The sequence below is a fragment of the Mustela nigripes genome, chromosome 8 (genome assembly GCF_022355385.1).
Source record: "Mustela nigripes isolate SB6536 chromosome 8, MUSNIG.SB6536, whole genome shotgun sequence".
Classification (NCBI taxonomy): domain Eukaryota; kingdom Metazoa; phylum Chordata; class Mammalia; order Carnivora; family Mustelidae; genus Mustela; species Mustela nigripes.
This window is the reverse complement of record NC_081564.1, coordinates 27514676-27532734: the sequence shown is the minus strand read 5'-3', so window position 1 is coordinate 27532734 and position 18059 is coordinate 27514676. Positions and strand designations below refer to the sequence as shown.

Genomic DNA, 18059 nt, shown 5'->3' with positions numbered 1-18059 from the left:
CGGTCCCTCCTCCCTCATCCAGTCCCCCGCCCCCTTTGCCCCCCTGACACCCTCACCCTTCACTTTCGAAGCCCTCACCCCCCCAGGACTTGGAGGCCTCTCTCTCTGCCTGGGGCTGTTGCTGCCCTCCCGCAGTTCCCTCCATCCCAGGAACTCGTGAGATTTGCTGCCCAGGCATTGGACATTGCTGGCGGCATTCTTCTTCCATTAAAACTGCCAGGACAGGTGGGTGAACAGGACTGGCTTTGTCTCCTGTTCGTCTATTTCAACCAAGGCTTAAGAAATACCGTGAATATGGACGCCTGGGTGGCTCAGTTGGTTAAGCAGCTGCCTTCGGCTCAGGTCATGATCCCAGCGTCCTGGGATCGAGTCCCACATCAGGCTCCTTGCTCGGCAGGGAGCCTGCTTCTCCCTCTGCCTCTGCCTGCCATTCTGTCTGCCTGTGCTCGCTCTCTCCCCCTCTCTCCTCTGATAAATAAATAAAATCTTAAAAAAAAAAAAAAAAAAGAAATAAGAAATACCGTGAATACAAATGGCTTTTAGGCCAGGCCTGAATCCAGTCCAGGGAAGGGGTGGGGGCAGTCCTGGCTGGGTCAGAGCTGCCACTGCACCAGCTGAGGAAGCCCAGCCCATGGGGTGCCTTGTAACTCAATCTCAATCGTTAAGCATCTGCTTTAAACTCAGGTCATGATCCCAGGGTTTGGGGATTGAGTCCCGCCCCCATCGAGCCCCGCCCCCTCCCGGCCCCTCATCCTGCTCCCTGATGAGCAGGAAGCCTGCTTCTCCCTTTCCCACTCCCTCGGCTTGTGTTCCCTCTCTTGTTGTCTCTCTCTCTCTCTCTCTGTGTCAAATAAATAAATAAAATCTTTATAAAAGAAAACAAGCCCAGGCCAGCCTGTGTGAGTCCTCAGGATGCAGTCAAACCTGGATTTTCAACCTTGCAACCATGAGAGGATGTGGTCTGTGACAGTGATCCCCAAAGACCATGGCAAGACAGCTAGGGTTCCTGAGCTTAGGTCCAGCCCCTCCTTCACTCTGAGACCTGGGGCTGTCCCAGGTAGAACCACAGTTTCAGAACCCTGGACACTGGCTGAGCGTGTCACACCCACACAGGGTTGCTGGGGCCTGGGGAGCAGCTTCAACCTGGACCCCTGGGACAAACCCGGCCCCAGGTCCAAAGGTGCAGGAAGCCTGAGGTCAGAGGCCAGAGCGGGTTCAGTATCACAATAAGGAAAAACTGGACTGAATCAGGGGCTTCCCAAGGTCTGCCCCTGTCCCCTATATGACGTCTGCTAGGGGGCTTGGCCCTGTTACTGTTCCGTGCCTTGTCCATTTCCCTGTTGACCCTGAACTCTCCAGGACGCAGTGCCTGGCCCTCAGGGATGCTGGGTCACTAAGTGTGGGACCCAGGGATCCAAACAGAATCACAATCCTGCATGGAGTTCAACCTCACTTGGCCCTCATGAGCTCCATGTGCGAGGAGGAAGTCAGAATGTCTATTACAGCATCCGGGACCATGGTTGGACAGATGCCAAGGAAACACCCGAATCCATGAGGGCATATGGCACCCATGAAATTCACTCTGGGGGACACTAGAGGAAACCTTACAAAGATGGACAAGCCACCAGGACCTCACTGCTCCAGGATACACCAGGATCTAGAGGATCTAAAACAAGGGGTGGTTTCAAACTTGAACTCCAGGTCTGCCAACCGTGAAGGGCAGGTGGATTTGACAGCTAGCTTCAGCTGGATTGCACAGACAAACCAGTGTGTTGCTAGATAGCATTTTCCTCAAGTTTTCCTATCAAAATAACCACTAAGAAAGGCATTTCCCATCATCATCCAGAGTCCTGATATGAATTTCGATAGCTGAAGCCAAATCCTGTGAACCGTCAGCACCCTGCTCCTTGCACCGGACCCTCTCTGTTCTCCCCACTGCTCTAGGCTACTTCACTTTTGCAAAATGCTATTTGCAACTGACCGAACTGCTGTAACAGCCCTCTGAGTGACAAGACAAACTTCGAAACGTGACAGTTGATATAACTAGGGTGTCATTTATTTTTTTGCTAGCCGGTGATTTTTTTCCTCGGCCCCACCAGACGGACCAGCTGGTGGGTATACTAACAAGAATAGCAATAAGAAATGTGATCGTAACAGCCGTCCTCCATATGCGTTATGCTCGCTGTACTTTTCCATTTAAAAAGCACATTCACCATCCACAAAAATAGACTCAAAAGGGATGAAGACTTAAATGGGAGACAGGAATCCATCCAAATCCTTGAGGAGAACACAGGCAGCAGCAACCACTATGACCTCGGCTGCAGCAACTTCTTGCGAGACACCCCCCCAAAAGCAAGGGAAACAAAGGCAAAGATGAACTATTGGGACTTCATCAAGAAAAAAACTTCTGCACAGAAAAGGAAATAGTCGACAAAACCAAAAGACAACTGACAGAATGGGAGAAGATCAGTGAAAATGCCTTATCAGATAAAGGGCTAGTATCCAAGATCTATAAAGAACTTCTTAAACTCTACACCCAAAGAACAAATAATCCAATCAAGAAATGGGAAGAAGACATGAACAGACATTTCTCCAAGACAGACATCCAAATGGCCAATAGATAAATGAAAAAATGCTTAACATCACTCGGCATCAGGGAAATACATATCGAAACCACAATGAGATACTACCTCACACCAATCAGAATGGCTAAAATTAACAAGTCAAGAATGACAGGTGGTGGTGAGGATGTGGAGAAAAGGAAACCCTCCTGTCTTGTTGGTGGGAATGCAAGCTGGTGCAGCCATTCTAGAAAACAGTATGAAGGTTCCTCAAAAAGTTGAAAATAGAGCTACCCTATGACCTAGCAATCACACTACTGGGTATTTACCCCAAAGAAACAAATGCAGTGATCTGAAGGGGCATGTGTACCCCAATGTTTGTAGCAGCAATGCCCACAATAGCCAAACTATGGAAAGAGCCCAGATGTCCAACAACAGATGAATGGATAAAGAAGATGAGGCATAGACATACAATGGAATACTACTCAGCCCATCAAAAAATGAAATTGTGCCATTTGCAACAACATGGATGAAACTAGAGGCTATTATGCTAACGAAGTAAGTCAATCAAAGAAAGACAATTATCATATGATCTCTCTGATATGAGAAATGTGAGAAACAAAACAGAATCATAGGGGAAGAGGAAAAAATAAAACAAGACAAAATCAGAGAGGGAGACAAACCATAAGAGCCTCTTAATTATGGGAAACAAACTGAGGGTTGCTGGAGGGGAGGGGGTACCTGGGTGATGGACATTAAGGAGGGCATGTGATGTCAATAGCCAAACTATGGAAAGAACCTAGATGTCAATCAACAGATGAATGGATAAAGAAGATAAGGTATATATATGTACAATGGAATACTATGCAGCCATCAAAAGAAATGAAATCTTGCCATTTGTGATGACGTGGATGGAACTAGAGGGTATAATGCTTAGCAAAATAAGTCAATCAGAGAAAGACAACTGTCATATGATCTCCCTGATACGAGGATGTGGAGAGGCAACGTGGGGGGTTTGGGGGTAGGAAAAGAATAAATGAAACAAGATGGGATTGGGAGGGAGACAAACCATAAGAGACTCTTAATGTCACAAAACAAACTGAGGGTGGCCGGGGGGGAGGGGAGTAGGGAGAGGGTGGTGGGGTTATGGACATTGGGGAGGGTATGTGCTATGGTGAGTGCTGTGAAGTGTGTAAACCTGGCGATACACAGACCTGTACCCCTGGGGCTAATAATACATTATATGTTTATTAAAAAAATAAAATAATTTAATAATTTAAAAATTAAAAAAAGGACTAGGTACCAGGGTGGAGGAGAAAGCCAAGGCTGAACTTGGGAACTGTAAAAATTAATAGAAAATTATATCTGAATATAGTTTATTTGAATAGTATAGCACAAAATAAAAATACCATGGTGGTTTAAAAAAAAAAAGGAGGGCACGTGATGTAAGGAGCACTGGGTGTTATATAAGACTGATGAATCACTGACCTCTGCCTCTGAAACCAATAATACCTTCTATGTTAATTAATTGGATTTAATTTTTTTTTTAAGTACATTAAGGGGCGCCTTGGTGGCTTAGTCGGTTAAGTGCCTGACTCTTGGTTTCGGCTCCGGCTGTGATCTCCCAGTGATGCGAGGAGGGATACTCTGGTCCCCCTGGGACATCCGGGCCTCCGGGAGGCGGGGCTGGCTGGTCCCCTCTGGTGACCAGAGTATCCCTCCTGGCGGCGCCCACTGCAGAGCCCGGCTCTGGCCACCCCATGCTGGGGCTCAGTCCCTCTTCATTGCTTCTGCCCACCCCACACCTAAGCAGGGGTTCCCGGACGGACAGTGTGTGCGCATTCCAGGGAGATGGAAAAGGGATCTCACGGAAGCCATTACTGCGTGCAGTGTGTCCATGCTATACTTATGACTTGACCTCTGGATAAAATCTGTGAGAGTGTGAGTGAGTCTGCGTGTGTGTGTGTGTGTGTGAAAGAGAAAGAGAGAGATGACTCCCATGAGGTGCTGAACAAGGTGCTTTAAACACTGTTTTTAGAATTGTATCATGATTCCCGAACTTGAACATGGGCTTCCTGCTAAACTACACCTGTTTCCTCCCCTGTGGCCACCCCTGCCCCCAGGCTGCTCAGAACAGCAGCACCAGTCCGAGCCCCGAATGCTGGCGGCTCCCACTCCCCTGGCGTCCTTGGTCCTCCATGGCCTCTCCAGTCCCAGGGGAGATGCTCCGCAGAACCAGTCGCCCTCTGAGAAGGAAGGCAGGAGCAGGTGCACCCCATCCGGGGCCCCAGGGGAAGACCAGGCTTGCAGCTGTGAGGGAAGACGGTTGAGCTGTGGATGCCAACCACAGCAGGGCAGTTGGCCAATGGCCCGCTGGGAGAGAGCCCCCCGGAGTAACAGCCATGGGCCTTGGAGAGAAGGTTCAGGCAGAGGACCAGGCCACTTGGGCCACAGAACACTGGGATACCCACTGCCAGCAAGAAAGACCAGGGTACCCACTGTATCTCCTCCAGGGATCTCCAGGCTGCAGGTCCTTTGACCCTGAAGGTAAATGAGGCCAGGGACAGGTCAGGTGGGCTCTGAGGCCCCCTGGGGGCAGAGACCTGGCCCCAAGTCATGCTGGCCCCTGCTGCTGCTGGGCTTGGCTGTGGGTGCCCAGGGCCGGCTGCCCCCCAAGACAGTAGCCCCACCGAACAGCACCCCAGAGCCCAGAGCCCCAGCAGGAAGCAGCTCTCGGAGCCTGTGGGACAGGTAAGGGACTGAGTGAGTCATGGGGGTGTGGGAGGAGAGCGTCTTTGCTGCCAGAACTGGGCCTGGGACACTGAGCCACTATGAGGGGGACAAGAAAGACAAGGGAAAAAAATCAGTGAGAAGAGAGGCAGCCTGGACAGACCCTGGCTTTATTTAAAGTGTTGACATTTTGTCCAGGGTATACTTGTTTGCTTTTTTTTTTTTTACTATTGCATTAAAATATTATTTATCTGACTTACTGCACTTTCTGGCACTCCAAAATTTTGCACCTAAGGCTAGCGGCTCACTCACCTCACCTTGGTCTTCTGGGTAGGGAAGAAACAGGAGGCAGGGGCAGGATATCCATGTGGGTGGTGGGTGCTGTGGCTGGGCCAGGGTGCCCAGGCCACCTCCTTTATGCTGATGAGTCACCTCCTTGCCCTTCTCCTGCTGGGCAGGGGCCACCCCCTGGAGCACTAGGGTGCAGGCTTCCTACCTCAGAGTGGGCCTTCCCTGCTGTCCCCAGGTCACTGGACCCTCTGCCAAGCATCTTCAACCAGAGCCACCTCCTGCAACCCACCCCCTAAGAACTCGAGCCACCCAGGGTGCAAACTCCTCCATGGGAAAGGCCCCCACAAGGGTCTTTTGGGGAGCCACGGTCAGCCCCCACTTGCTGATTGAACCCAGCCCCCGCCTCTCATGTATGGGTGGGAAGTCCCTGGGCAAAGTGCCAAGTGTCTGGGTCCGTTCATGATAATGGGTGACACAACAGCACCTTCACTGTGGGCACTAATCCCTTTAGGGGCAGAATGTCCCTGAACAGCCCCACAAGGCACAGCCCACTGTCATCCCCATTTTACAGATGAGGATGGAGGTCCAGAGAGCTGAGGGGATCTGCTCAGTGTCATATAGCTGGTGCAGACTCCAACACTCATAACCAATGGCCTGCAGCTGTTCCCACCCCGATCTCCTAACTTGGGGGTGCTGACAGGTCTGCTCCTCGCAGCCTCAGCTGCCTACCCTGCAAAGCAATGGGTCCCAATTGGGTGAGGGCCTTGTAGTCTGACGCCCACCCTAGGGATGCTGGTGTCGTCGTGGTGAAGGGCTAGAACAGGATGAGATGCGTCTGTTCTGTACTGGCAGGCCAGCCATGGAGGGTGGGTCAGCACCTGTGGGGGTCGGGCAAGGACTGGTATCTCAGCGTCCGGCAGGGTCCAGGGAAACACGGAGAGAGAGATGGAGCCCCATGCAGGGTCAGGCCTTGTGCTGGGGCTGGGATACCAGGGGAGGAAGGTTTGGCCCCAGCTCAAGGTCCCTCGGGAGAGGGGCAGGTGAAACAGTAACCACACCCAAGGACAGTGGCAAAGGGGTATGGGTACAGAATGCCCGAAAAGCTCTCAGTGGTCTGCAGGGCTGGAAGGAGTGGGCACTGGGGCCAAGATGGTCTGAGAAAAGGCCAAACAGGTGACCAGCGCCTGACCTGGCGGACCCACCTCGAAGGACAGATTTCATCTGGGGCATCCTGGGGAATGTTTGCAAGGAAAGGACACGACCAGACTTGGGTGATTGAGGGTGGGAATCCAGGGCTAGAAAGACTTGGATAGGTGTGTGGCGGGTTCCCTGGCAAAGTGCCCGGATCCTTGGAGATTGAGGAGGTGGGAGTAACAGGAAAGGGAGGAGCCAGGATGCCCCCACCCCGGGTTTTTTGCTAGCCAGTTAAAGGAACGCTGCGACACACCAGTGTGTCCTGTATCTTAACAAAATGGTCCAAGGGAAGGGGTGCCTGCAAGGCCTTGGTCTCGCCCAAGGACGTCCACTCACTTTCCTGACACTCAGGGCCAGTGGATATAGAGAGAATGGGGCCCAAACAAGGAGCTCACATGCCGTCTTGAGGACAGACCGATAGACCATTTTCGAGCAGTAAGGTGGGAGGAGGGAAATGACCCAGCTGGTTTCGCAGACAAAACGCTGTTGGCCGGTGATGGGATGTCTCCAGGCAAAGGAAGTAGCCAAGGCTGAGGGGAGAGTGAGGTGCGAAGGCCACGTCAGAGACTGGGGGAGGGAAGAGGGAGACTGGTGGCAGACTGCAGGCGCTTTCACGCACTGGTGCTTTTTCCTGAGATCCTTGAGGGACTTACACGTGGGGACTCTCAGAGTCAGATCTGTATCTTGGGAAAATGGCTGCGGATTTTTTGACGGCAGATTAGAGCTGCAGAGAGAGGGCTGTCCACACAATGACCAAGCTCACCTGTGAAACTGGCAAGTGAATTTAAAGTGATGACGCCAGAGGGTTGACGGAGAAGGACTGGGCATTCTCATAGATGGTCAGTGGGAGACGAAATTCTTGGAACAATGACACCATGTGTCAAAATTCATAAAAACCTGCGTTCCTTTTAACCAAGTAATTCCACTCCTAGAAATTTATCTTGAGGAAATAATGAGAATTTGAGCTAAATATTGTATGTGTGTTCAGAGGAAAAAGTAGAAACACCCTCAAAGTCCAACGATAAGAGAAGGTAAAATTAACTATGGCATATCATGGAAGAGAATAATAAATGATATATAGAGATACAGATATATAGAGATAGAGACATAGAGATATGTATTTGGTGGCTATAATAACATATTAAAGATTTCTATTTTTATTTTACTTTAATTTATACAGAGTAAAATTCCCTCTTTTTGGTATAGTAGCTGTAAATTTTAATAAAATCATAGAGTCATGTAACTAGCACCACAATCAAGATAGAGAACATTTCCATCACCCCCCAAATTTCCTTGTTTCCCTTTGGTAATCAGTCCCTTTCTGGGCCCCAACCATGGCATCCACTGATCTCTCTGTGACCCTATAGTTTTGCCTTTTCCAAACTATCATATACATGGAATAGTACAGTATATAACCTTTTCATAAATTAAACTTTTTATTTTGAAATCATTGTAGATTCACATATAGTTGTAAGAAACAACACAAGGGCCCCAGGTCCCCTTCACCTGGTTCCCCCCAAAGCCACCCAGGTGTCCCAGTTCTCTCTGTGTTTTCTATTTGTCAGTCTGGTAAACATTTCTCAAAGCTGTTAAACTTCGAAGAAGCAGCTTTTGATTATACTGGTTCTCTTTATTGTTTTTTTACTCTCTAATTCATTTATTTCTACTCTAATCATTATTATTTCCTTCCTTCTGCTAGCTTTGGAATTAACTTGTTCTTCTTTTTCTATTTCCTTAAGGTAGACTTAAGCTATTGGTTTGAAATCTTACTTCTTCTTTTTTTTTTTTTTTAAGGTTTTTAAATTTGGGGTGCCTGGATGGCTCAGTGGGTTTTACCCTGCCTTCGGCTCTGGTCATGATCCCAGGGACCTGGGATGGAGCCTCACATCGGGCTCTCTGCTCAGCAGGGAGCCTGCTTCCCGCTCTCTCTCTCTGCCTGCCTCTCTGCCTACTTGTGATCTCTGTCTGTCAAATTAAAAAAAAAAAAAACTTTGAATTTTTCATGAAGTCCAACTTGTCTAGTTTTCCTTTGTTGCCTGTGCCTTCAGTGTCTTATCCAAGAAATCACTGCCAATCCAATGTTGTAAAACTTTTGGCCTATATTTTCTTCTAAGAGTGTCTTTGTTTTAGCTCTTATATTTATGTCTTGCATTCATTTTGAGTTCATTTTTGTCTATGATGTTAAGTAAGAGTCCAACTTCATTCTTCTGCATGTGAATATCTATGTTTCCCAGTACCATTTGTTGAAAAGTCTGTCCTTCCCCCATTGAATGGTCTTGGCACCCTTGTCAAAAATCATCATTTGATTTTATGCATAAGAGTTTATTTCTGGGCTCTCTGTTCTGTTTATTCCATTGGTTTGTATTTATGTCAATACCACACTTTCTTGATTGTTGTAGATTTATAGTAAGTCTCAAAGTCTTATACTGTCATTTCTCCGACTTTGCTCTTTCCTTTCAAAATTGTGTTAGCTATCTGAGTCCTTTGTCCCTCTATAGAAACTTTAGAATCAGTTTGCCAATATCAACAAACTAATTTGCTGGGAATTTGATTAGGATTGCATTGAAGCTACAGATCTGGCCTGAGGGTTGAGCAGTGAGAGCACTCATAGTCACATGTGACAAGATGAAGACAGAAAAAGAGCTGGGTTGGGGGAACAGTGGTCAGTCTCATTTGGGTATGGTAAATTTGAGATTCCTGTTGAACATACAGCTGGAGATGGTCAGTAGCAATTTAGGAAGAGTCAAGGAGAGGGTTTGGAGCTGAAATAGACTCGAGCCTCACCCAGTGGGCAGTAGTGGGAATCCACAATGTAGGAAGATGGCAAAGAAGGAGGATCCAGGGTGCTGGTCAGGGAGTCAGCTGCCATGCATGGGCAGGAGTGAAAGGGAGGTTAGGGGAGGAGAATGGGAGGTCTCAGGTACCAACAGGAAGAGGGTCACTGAAAAGAGAGGCTGACTCTATGTTGCATCCTGTAAAGACATAATGTACAGCAGGAATTGGGAAAATACCAGGAAGAGGGCCTTGTTGGCCTTCACCTGAGAATTTTCAGGGAGAGATGAAGATGAAAGCCAGGGAGGCCCTCCATGTCTCAGGATATGAAACAGTGCCTGGAGCTACTGTTGGATGGATAGATGGTAAGTGGATGGTTGGTTGGAAGGATGATAGATGGATGAACACATGGATAGGTGGACAGAAAAACAGCGGTCTGAGAGATCAGAGAAAAAACTTCATCAAAGAAGTGGGACTGCATTGTGCCTTGATGTGCAGAGAAAAAGTGGGGGGTCTTCACATGGGAGAATTATGAGTCAGGAATGTCCCAGTCCCAGACCAACCAGTAGGCCCAGAGAGGAAGCCACCTGGCTGGACCATGGGAAATTGTATTTTGAGAGGAACCCTTGGAAGCTCTATGTGAGGCTCAGCGCTTTAGGGAACACCTACTCCATGCAGTGTCACCATCAGCCCTGAGGATTAGGAGATGACCAGGACAGCCTTGGAAAGGGGAGAAATATACAAGACATGGGCAGCGTCTACCTCAATCAGTGGGTTGGGTATGGGGACACCTCTGGGCTATGGGGTCATCCAGGTGTGTCACAGCCTCTAGGAGGCTGACTTCCCAGCCCCACTACTACAGCTTTATGCCCATCACAGGTTCCTATTCTGGCCCGGGCCCCACGGGGCAGGCCCCAGGTGCTGGCCTGGTGGATTTTGGCCTGAAAATCAGTCACCCTGGTATGTTTTCAGTGACGGAACCCAGCTCACCGTCCTAGGTAAGTGGCTCTCACCACATTTCTCAACCTGTCACACCCCTCTGTTGTCCTGGGAAAGTTAGTTTTCTTTGGGGGCTGCTTCCTGTCCACTCTCCCAACCTTAAAGACAGAGCCCCTAGCAGATTTGTGGGATCTGGGGGAAGTGGATTGGCCTGAGGGAACCAACAGGAAGGACCCAATGGTACAAACATTTATCTTTAGAATCTGACAGTTGAATGTGTTCAGATTGCAGGGGCCTACGCCGGAGTTGGGGGTGGGGGTATCCAAAAATGGATGTTCCTTCCCTTCTTCCAGGGCAGACAGCTGTGTGGGGTCTGAGGCAGGTTCTGACTAGGGGTCCTGGGGCAGCCTTACATAGAGTCCCTTCAGGTCTTGGCCAAGGGCTTAATAACATCCAGGCTAGGAGGGCCACACAGGAGGCTGGGGACATGGCTGGGGCTTGTGAACCCAGCCTCTGGGGACACAGAGGGGAAGTCTGAGGGAAAGCCCATGGGAGGGGGACAGAACAGACTGGTTTGCTCTAGACTGAAGTGCTGAGAACCTCTGCTAGGGCACGAGGACACAGGCACAGAGACAAGAGTGATGCAGGCCAGGGTGACCAGAAATACAGCCATCCTAAGACATTGGTCAGAAAGGAGCAGGTCCCATGGGGCAGAGCCTTACCAGTTCCTGGAGCCCCATAACCCCCAGGTGTCTCACCTGTCCAAGGGCTGGCCTCCTGCTGGAAGGCAGGGACAGAGCCTTTCCTGAGAGTGACGGGGTCTCCATGCCCCACTGGGCGCAGGCTTGGGACCTCCCCACACACCGTCAGAGCTGTCCTGGCAGGCTGGATAGGGGACTCCAGTTCACAGGGCAAGTACCTGGATCTGGAAGAATGAAGTGGGCCAGATGCTGGCCTGAGGAAGAAACTGAGGCCACAGAATCACTTCTCACGCATCTGGGAGAGGTGACATGGCAGAGCTGCTGGGAGCCTCGGGGGCTGCTTGCTGTCCAGGGCTGGAGTTGAAAGGAGGGTCTCCTGGTAAACAAGCATGGACACCATGGGAACAGTCACAGAGGCTGTAGGTAAGGGAAGGGCGGCCCAACACTTTGACTCTGCCTGCATCTTTCACTCTCCCTTCTGTCCACATAGGTCAGCCCAAGTCTACACCCTCGGTCACGCTCTTCCTGACATTCTCTGAGATCATGGCCAACAAGGCCACCCTGGTATGCCTCATCAGTGACTTCTACCCTAGCAGCATGACAGTGGCCTGGAAGGCAGATGGCAGCCCCATCACCCAAGGCGTGGAGACCACCAAGCCCTCCAAACAGAGCAACAACAAGTACGCGGCCAGCAGCTACCTGAGCCTGTCGCCTGACAAGTGGCAATCTCACAGCAGCTTCAGCTGCCTGGTCACGCACGAGGGCAAAACCGTGGAGAAGAAGGTGGTCCCCTCACAGTGCTCTTAGGTCCCCGACACCCTCCCCCACCCAGCGGGGCCTGGAGCAACAAGACCTCCAGGACGATCTACCCTCACCAGGGTCATCCCAGCCCTTCTCCCTGTATCTAGTCAACACTCAATAAAATGCTCTTTATTCAATCAGAAATCGTGTTCTCAGCTCATTGCGTTTCAAACACATTGTGTACTCAAATGTGAACATTTCATCCTGTTGGGAAAGGAGTCAACAGAGGCATTGTCAGGTTTCTGGAAGGGCAAGTTTCACTCTCACCCAGAATTGCCAGAGAATATTCCAGAACAGGAGATACCGACAGCAGAACCCAGATAGGCCTTCCTCCACCATGTCTCCATGCTTACTTTTCTTGCATGGACCACATCGGTCACCACCAGTACCAGAAGCCCATCGCTTCTGGTTCCCTGTGGACTCCTGGATAACGTGTGAGCTCCACCCTCGATCTAGGGCCTCACCATCAGGGACTAGCTCTTTCTGAGATGTCCACTCTCCTTTCTTTATGCCCCCCCCTCATTGCCATGTTTTGGCTGGTTATCTACTCTGTATAGATATTCCCTATTGTCAGCCTAGAGCATTCACCCTTCCTTAAGTTACCCCCTGCTCCTGCCTCCCCAGGAACACTGTCCTGTGCTCCTCCCACAGACGTCTCTGTCACACTCAGTACTGGACCCTCAGTCCCTGGACCCTAGTCACTCAATCCCACACTGCCACTGAGGACTGCTCCTCCTCCCACATGTGTCATCGGGTTCCAGCGTGTATTCAGGGTTCCTGGGAAGCAGGGACCCTTTAGAGTCCAATCCATCACTGACCCCACCACAAGCACTAAACCAAAATGTCCATGGGTAGTCACTGGGGCCAGGAGTTCAATGACAAGCTTACATTCTGGAGTATGTGCTGGACAACTGTGAGCCATGAGCCAGCTCACGTTAGGAGTTGGCAATGGGCTCTGAGAACCAGGAAGACTGCTGTGCTAGGAGCTAGCTCAGGAGCTTGGGTCCCGGCTCCGTGTCCCACAGACTGGACACGTGCACATGCACGGCCAGGTCACATGCACATGCTAGTACACACGCATGTCTGCTATTGCACACATGGCCAGATTGGGCACGTGTCTAGGATGTGTGGTGGCATCCAGAAGCCTCCATGGGCCTCCGCTCAGCCAAGGTCACAGGCCCCATCATGTCTGTGTTGGAAACAGGTCTGTCGGTTCTGCCGGGTAGCATTCCCCAAGCAAGCTGAGCCACACACAGAGCTCCTTCCAGGAAGCTACCTAGGATGGGGTATGTCACTCAGACACTCCCCACTGCCCCTCCATGGCTTGGGATGGGGGGAAGCTCACCCTCCCCACCAAGGACCTGAAGATGCGAGTGGGGAGGGAGCCCCCTCTCAAGCTCCCATGACCCAGACCAGCCCCCACAAGGAGGAGGCTGGATCTTGAGCTTCCCTAGCATCTGCAGGTGGGCCTGGGTTTGGCGGGGCGGCTGTGTGCGGGCGACAGAGGGTTTGTGCTCCAGACTATGTCACCATGTGATGTGTTCAGTGGAGGGACCCAGGTGACTGTGCTGTCTCTCTCTTTGAGAACCAAAGTGAAATTTGGACTTGAATTTCTCTCCTTTCCATTCAGTCTAGGACTGGGATCTGAATGCTCTGGCATTCTGGAAAGTTCACTTTTTGTCTGGCCATCTCACCACCTATAGCCTATTCCCGCTCTGCAGCACCTGGTGGGGACAGGATGGGCCAGTTCCCGTGACCCCTTCCTGCCCTCGTCGCTGGGACTCAGATCTGCTTCTCCAGTTGACCATCCCTGCTGGCCTCTGGGATAGAAGGAATCTTCAGTTTTCCTTATGGGGTAGTTTCAATCTTACCCAGAATAGCCAAAAGAATATAGAAGACAGACCAGCAGGACAGGACAGCCCACCCTCTGCTCCTTCCCTATGTTTACCATTCTTGTGTGGACCATGTCCTACCCCAAGCAGTCTCTGGGCTAATGGCTAAGCTCCTCCCTGGAATCCTGGGATCTCACTGGCTGGGAAGGGAGGAGAGCCTGAAAGACAGAAACCATGTTAAAGACAGAAGGACCAAGCTGGACAGACAGAATCCCTGCAGGAAGATACTAGGGAGAGTTACCTGGGGGAGATCTCAGGCAGACCAATGCTGGAGGACAGATGGATTTCTCAAGGAGCTCTAAGGTCTTAAGGCTGATGCAAACCAGGAAAAGGACAGCTCAGGGCTGGGATGCCTCAGGGTTGGGATAAGGACAGCTGAACCTGCAGAAGGACAGAGACTAAAGAGAGGGTGCCAGGGCTTCCCCGACTGAGGCATTGGAATGCTCCCATGGAGCATGTCCACTCTTTCTGCTAATTCCTTTGGGTCTCATACTTGATTAGCAGCCTCTCCAGGATTCTCAGGGTGACGTGCATGAGATCAAGGTAGGAAAGTAGCCCAAGAGGAGCAGCCCACACTCTCCTTGGGGCATCTCTCGGGATAGGAGGAGTCTGGTCACCAGAACCTCTGTCTCTCTGTCCTCTCCTTCCACCATTCCTCCTCCAGCACAGAACCGTGCCCATTCCCAGCTATCTCTCTGGTCGGAGGGGCCATGGCTGTGACCTCCAGATAAGCTCTTCCTCCCTGACCTTGTGGGGACCCTCCACACCCTGGTGTCCTCTCTTTCCTCAGCCTGGAAACCCTACTCTGACCTGGGCCCCCTCTGCTCCTGGCCCTTGTCCCCTTATGCCCTCCTCCCCTCACCCCATCCAGCTCTGCTTCTCTTCACTTCATCCCCTCCTTGTCACTCCCTCAAGCTGGACCACCCATAGGGTCCAGGACACTCCAGTAGCTCGGTTTCACAGGCTCTTGAATCTGGGCTTGAATTCCTCACTGGATGGCAGGTTCAGAGATGTAAGAGGAATAGAAGAAAGCCAGGAAGAAAATGTTGAACATAAGGCCTGCTGGGAGCTTTGCAGAGCTTTGGGCATCTGCAAAAGCTCTGAGCTCCCCAGGAACCAGTGCAAGGAGGGAAATAGGTGCCCCCCCCAGTTTCTCTGCTGGAGGGAAACCGGTGTCTCAATGCTGAGGCCAGGTATCTTGTACCATAATAAAAAGTGGGGACCTGTTTCACCCGAGACCTCCCCAGGGATGGGACTCGGGCTCGGACACACACACGGATAACCCTCCAGCAGCCTCAGGATATAGCAATGACCTTAAGGATGATTCCACTGCCTCTGCATGGGGAGCTCCCTATGTTCCTGTCTCCATTACTGCCAGGTCACTGTAGCCCAATGGAGCAGGGGTGATTACCTAGTTACAGTCCCCTGATTTGGCCCAGTGCATTCCTGCCAGGCAAGCTCCTGCCCCTGGACCCAGAATGGACCCTTGGCGCCAAGTCCCAGCGCCCCACACCCACTGCAGGCCCAGCCCACACCCACTCTGCCTGATGGCCCCTTGGCTACTCCAGGGCCTATGAGCCACTCCCCAACTTGTGCCCCAGCTCTGCCAAAGAAAGATGGGGTACTGGCCCAGGTGTGAGGCTCAGAAAATCATCTGCCATCTTCTGGGGGCCAAGAGAGGCATCGCTTATTCAGAATTCACTCCACTCAACCCTGGAAGTCCCTGGGAAAAGCAGAGTCCAACTGGGGACATTCTGGGTGGCACTACGGGGTTCTGGGGGCATGGGGTTCCAGATACCCTCGGACATGAGGGGTGGTCAATAGACCCGGGCCCAGCACCCGCAGCCCTTCATGCTGGGTCCCTGGGCTCCTCTGGGGGGTTAAAGTGGGATGGGCCAGGTGTGTCACTGTGGGAGGTGGCCACAGATGGGGGTTGACGGTGATCCTCTGCTGAGTACTGCTTGAGGCTCGTGTTTGACCTCATGTGATGCACTGGGCAGCCCAGAAGGCAAGTACCCATACCCCACACCTTACAGACAGGGACACTGAGGCTTTCAGAGCGCTGGCAGCCTGCAGAGCTCTTTCTCTGGTCAGGTGGTCATAGTCACAGAGATGATGGGTACCCAGGCCTCTTCCTCACCCCAAGGTCACCCTCTTTCCTGGAGAAGTGACAACTATGCCAGGCCAGGAGAAGATGCTGAACACACAGACCCTGTTTATCTCTAGAGATCAAAGATACCCTTAAGGCTCTGTGGAGTGGGAGGATCCGGGCTCCTCAGCCCTCTGGTCTCAGCACTGGAACATGCTGAGTGTGGTGGCAGGAGTGTCCCTGTGTGTGAGTGGGGGTGGGGTGTGTGGGTGTGGGTTGGTGTGTTAGCGTCTGGAGCTGCAGGTGTGACCGGCTGTGAGTGTGGGGTGTGGCTTTGTGCCTATCCCTTTGCACCTCACAGGCAACTTCCTAGGGACAGGGTCAGTCAGTCACCACAGGGCCTCTCTGGACCACAGCCACGGACCCAGGAGTCTCCTACCTACTCCCCGCCTTCTGTTAGGCCTGCAGGCTCAGGGAGGCGCTGGCCCCTTCCTGGCCCTCTCCACAGGCCTCCTCCCTCTGACTCTCAAGTTCCCGGGGCAGGCTCCACACTCCTGTCCTCTCAGCAAGGGGACGTCTCAGAGGGCCCATGCACCCTCCGGCATGCTGAGTGTGAGCTCCCCCGGAGACCTGAGATTGGAGGATGTCAGAGCCTGTCAGCCGGCCCCTCGGGGGCCACAGGCTCCTGAACAAAGCAGGGGCAGGTGTTGTGTGCCCATTTCACAGATGAGAGCGCCAAGGCTCTGACAATGGGCTGGGGGGGTGGGGGTAAAGCCTGGGGTCACAAGGTGAGTTCCTGCTGTCCTTGCCCTGCAGGCCCTTTCCTCAGCTCCACTCTCCTATGTGACATGTCACTCATTCACTCACACCCTCCTTTATTCAACAATCTGTGGGCCAGGGCTGGCAGCAAGGAGATGAGAAAGAATTCATGGCCAGGGACAGCCACGGAGACCTGTGCTGACCCCACTTTCATCCTCAAGCCCCCAGATCAGCTCTCAGCCCAGAGAGCGTCTGATGAACCTCAAGCTTCTTCCTGCTCACATAGAATAAGATGGAACCAACAGATATGTGTGCTGAGTGCCCGCAGCTGCCGTCACTGGCCACTACTCTGGGCATGTCACCGTCCCTCATGGACCCTTGACGTCCCTGTTAGGACTGTCATAGCCCATTTCACTGAAGGTCACTGAGCATGAGGGTTGCACTGGGGCTGCCCTGCCCAGGTAAGAGCAGGGTCATCCCTTCCTGGAAGGAGTGATGGCCCTGGGACACCAGGCAGGCAAGTCCACACAGGATGGAGAAGAGGGACGGGTCCTGGGAGGGTGGCTTGACCTGGCCCTGCCTGCCTAGTTGTAGGACCCAGGGCAGCCCCGTCCCTAAGGGCCTCTTTCCTGCTGGAGGCCTGAGCTGAAAGACAGGACCAGGACTGAGTCAGATGGGGGAGGGAGGCTGTGACTTCCTTCTCAGCCCAAAAGACAGAGCCCAGAATAGCCTCAGGCTGGGGAGGACAGAGGGACCTGGGGGAATGGGGGACCAGCTGGTCACCTGGGACCACAGCAACCAAATTCTGTTTGGCCAGGAATGCCACAAGTGGTGGACTCCCCCAGAGCATCTAGGCTCAGGGCCTCTGGGCGACGGATTTTCCTGGACATTCCCAGTTCAGGCCTGTGTCCCAGTGTGATTTTTTTTTAAAGATTTTATTTATTTATTTAGCATAGAGATAGCACAAGTAGGCAGGGTGTAGGGGATTCTGGGGGTCATGCACAATAAGCAAATGTGGTCTGGTGGCAGCAACAACTTCTGTAACCTCAAAACAGGACCTGGGAGCTAGACCCCCAAGGCTGGAAGGACAGAGGTAGGGAGAGCGTCCTGGAGCACAGCATGAGCAAAGGTGCAGAGGGGAACAGTAGCACCCCTCAGCTGGTCCTCTCCAGTTCCACTGAAGCCCCCGACCTCTCCACCTTTAGGACCCCAACCTCCTGTCTCCCATGCCACCTGGCCTGCCATCCTGTTCACCACCCAGAAAGCCCTTGGATTCTGTGCCACATGGCTGGGGCCTGCCCTAGGGAGGAAGGAGAATCAGACAGTGACC

The 18059-nt window shown here is 52.0% G+C and overlaps 1 protein-coding gene across 1 annotated transcript; it reads left to right on the top strand.

The window, feature by feature from the left end:
- The first annotated feature begins 4910 nt into the window (after positions 1-4910).
- Positions 4911-12085, top strand: IGLL1 (immunoglobulin lambda like polypeptide 1). Its single transcript, XM_059408993.1, has 3 exons — positions 4911-5312; positions 10428-10546; positions 11679-12085. Exons 1-3 carry the CDS (start codon positions 5113-5115, stop codon positions 11993-11995), a joined length of 636 nt encoding a protein of 211 aa, XP_059264976.1. The 5' UTR covers positions 4911-5112; the 3' UTR covers positions 11996-12085.
- The last annotated feature ends 5974 nt before the right edge of the window (positions 12086-18059 follow it).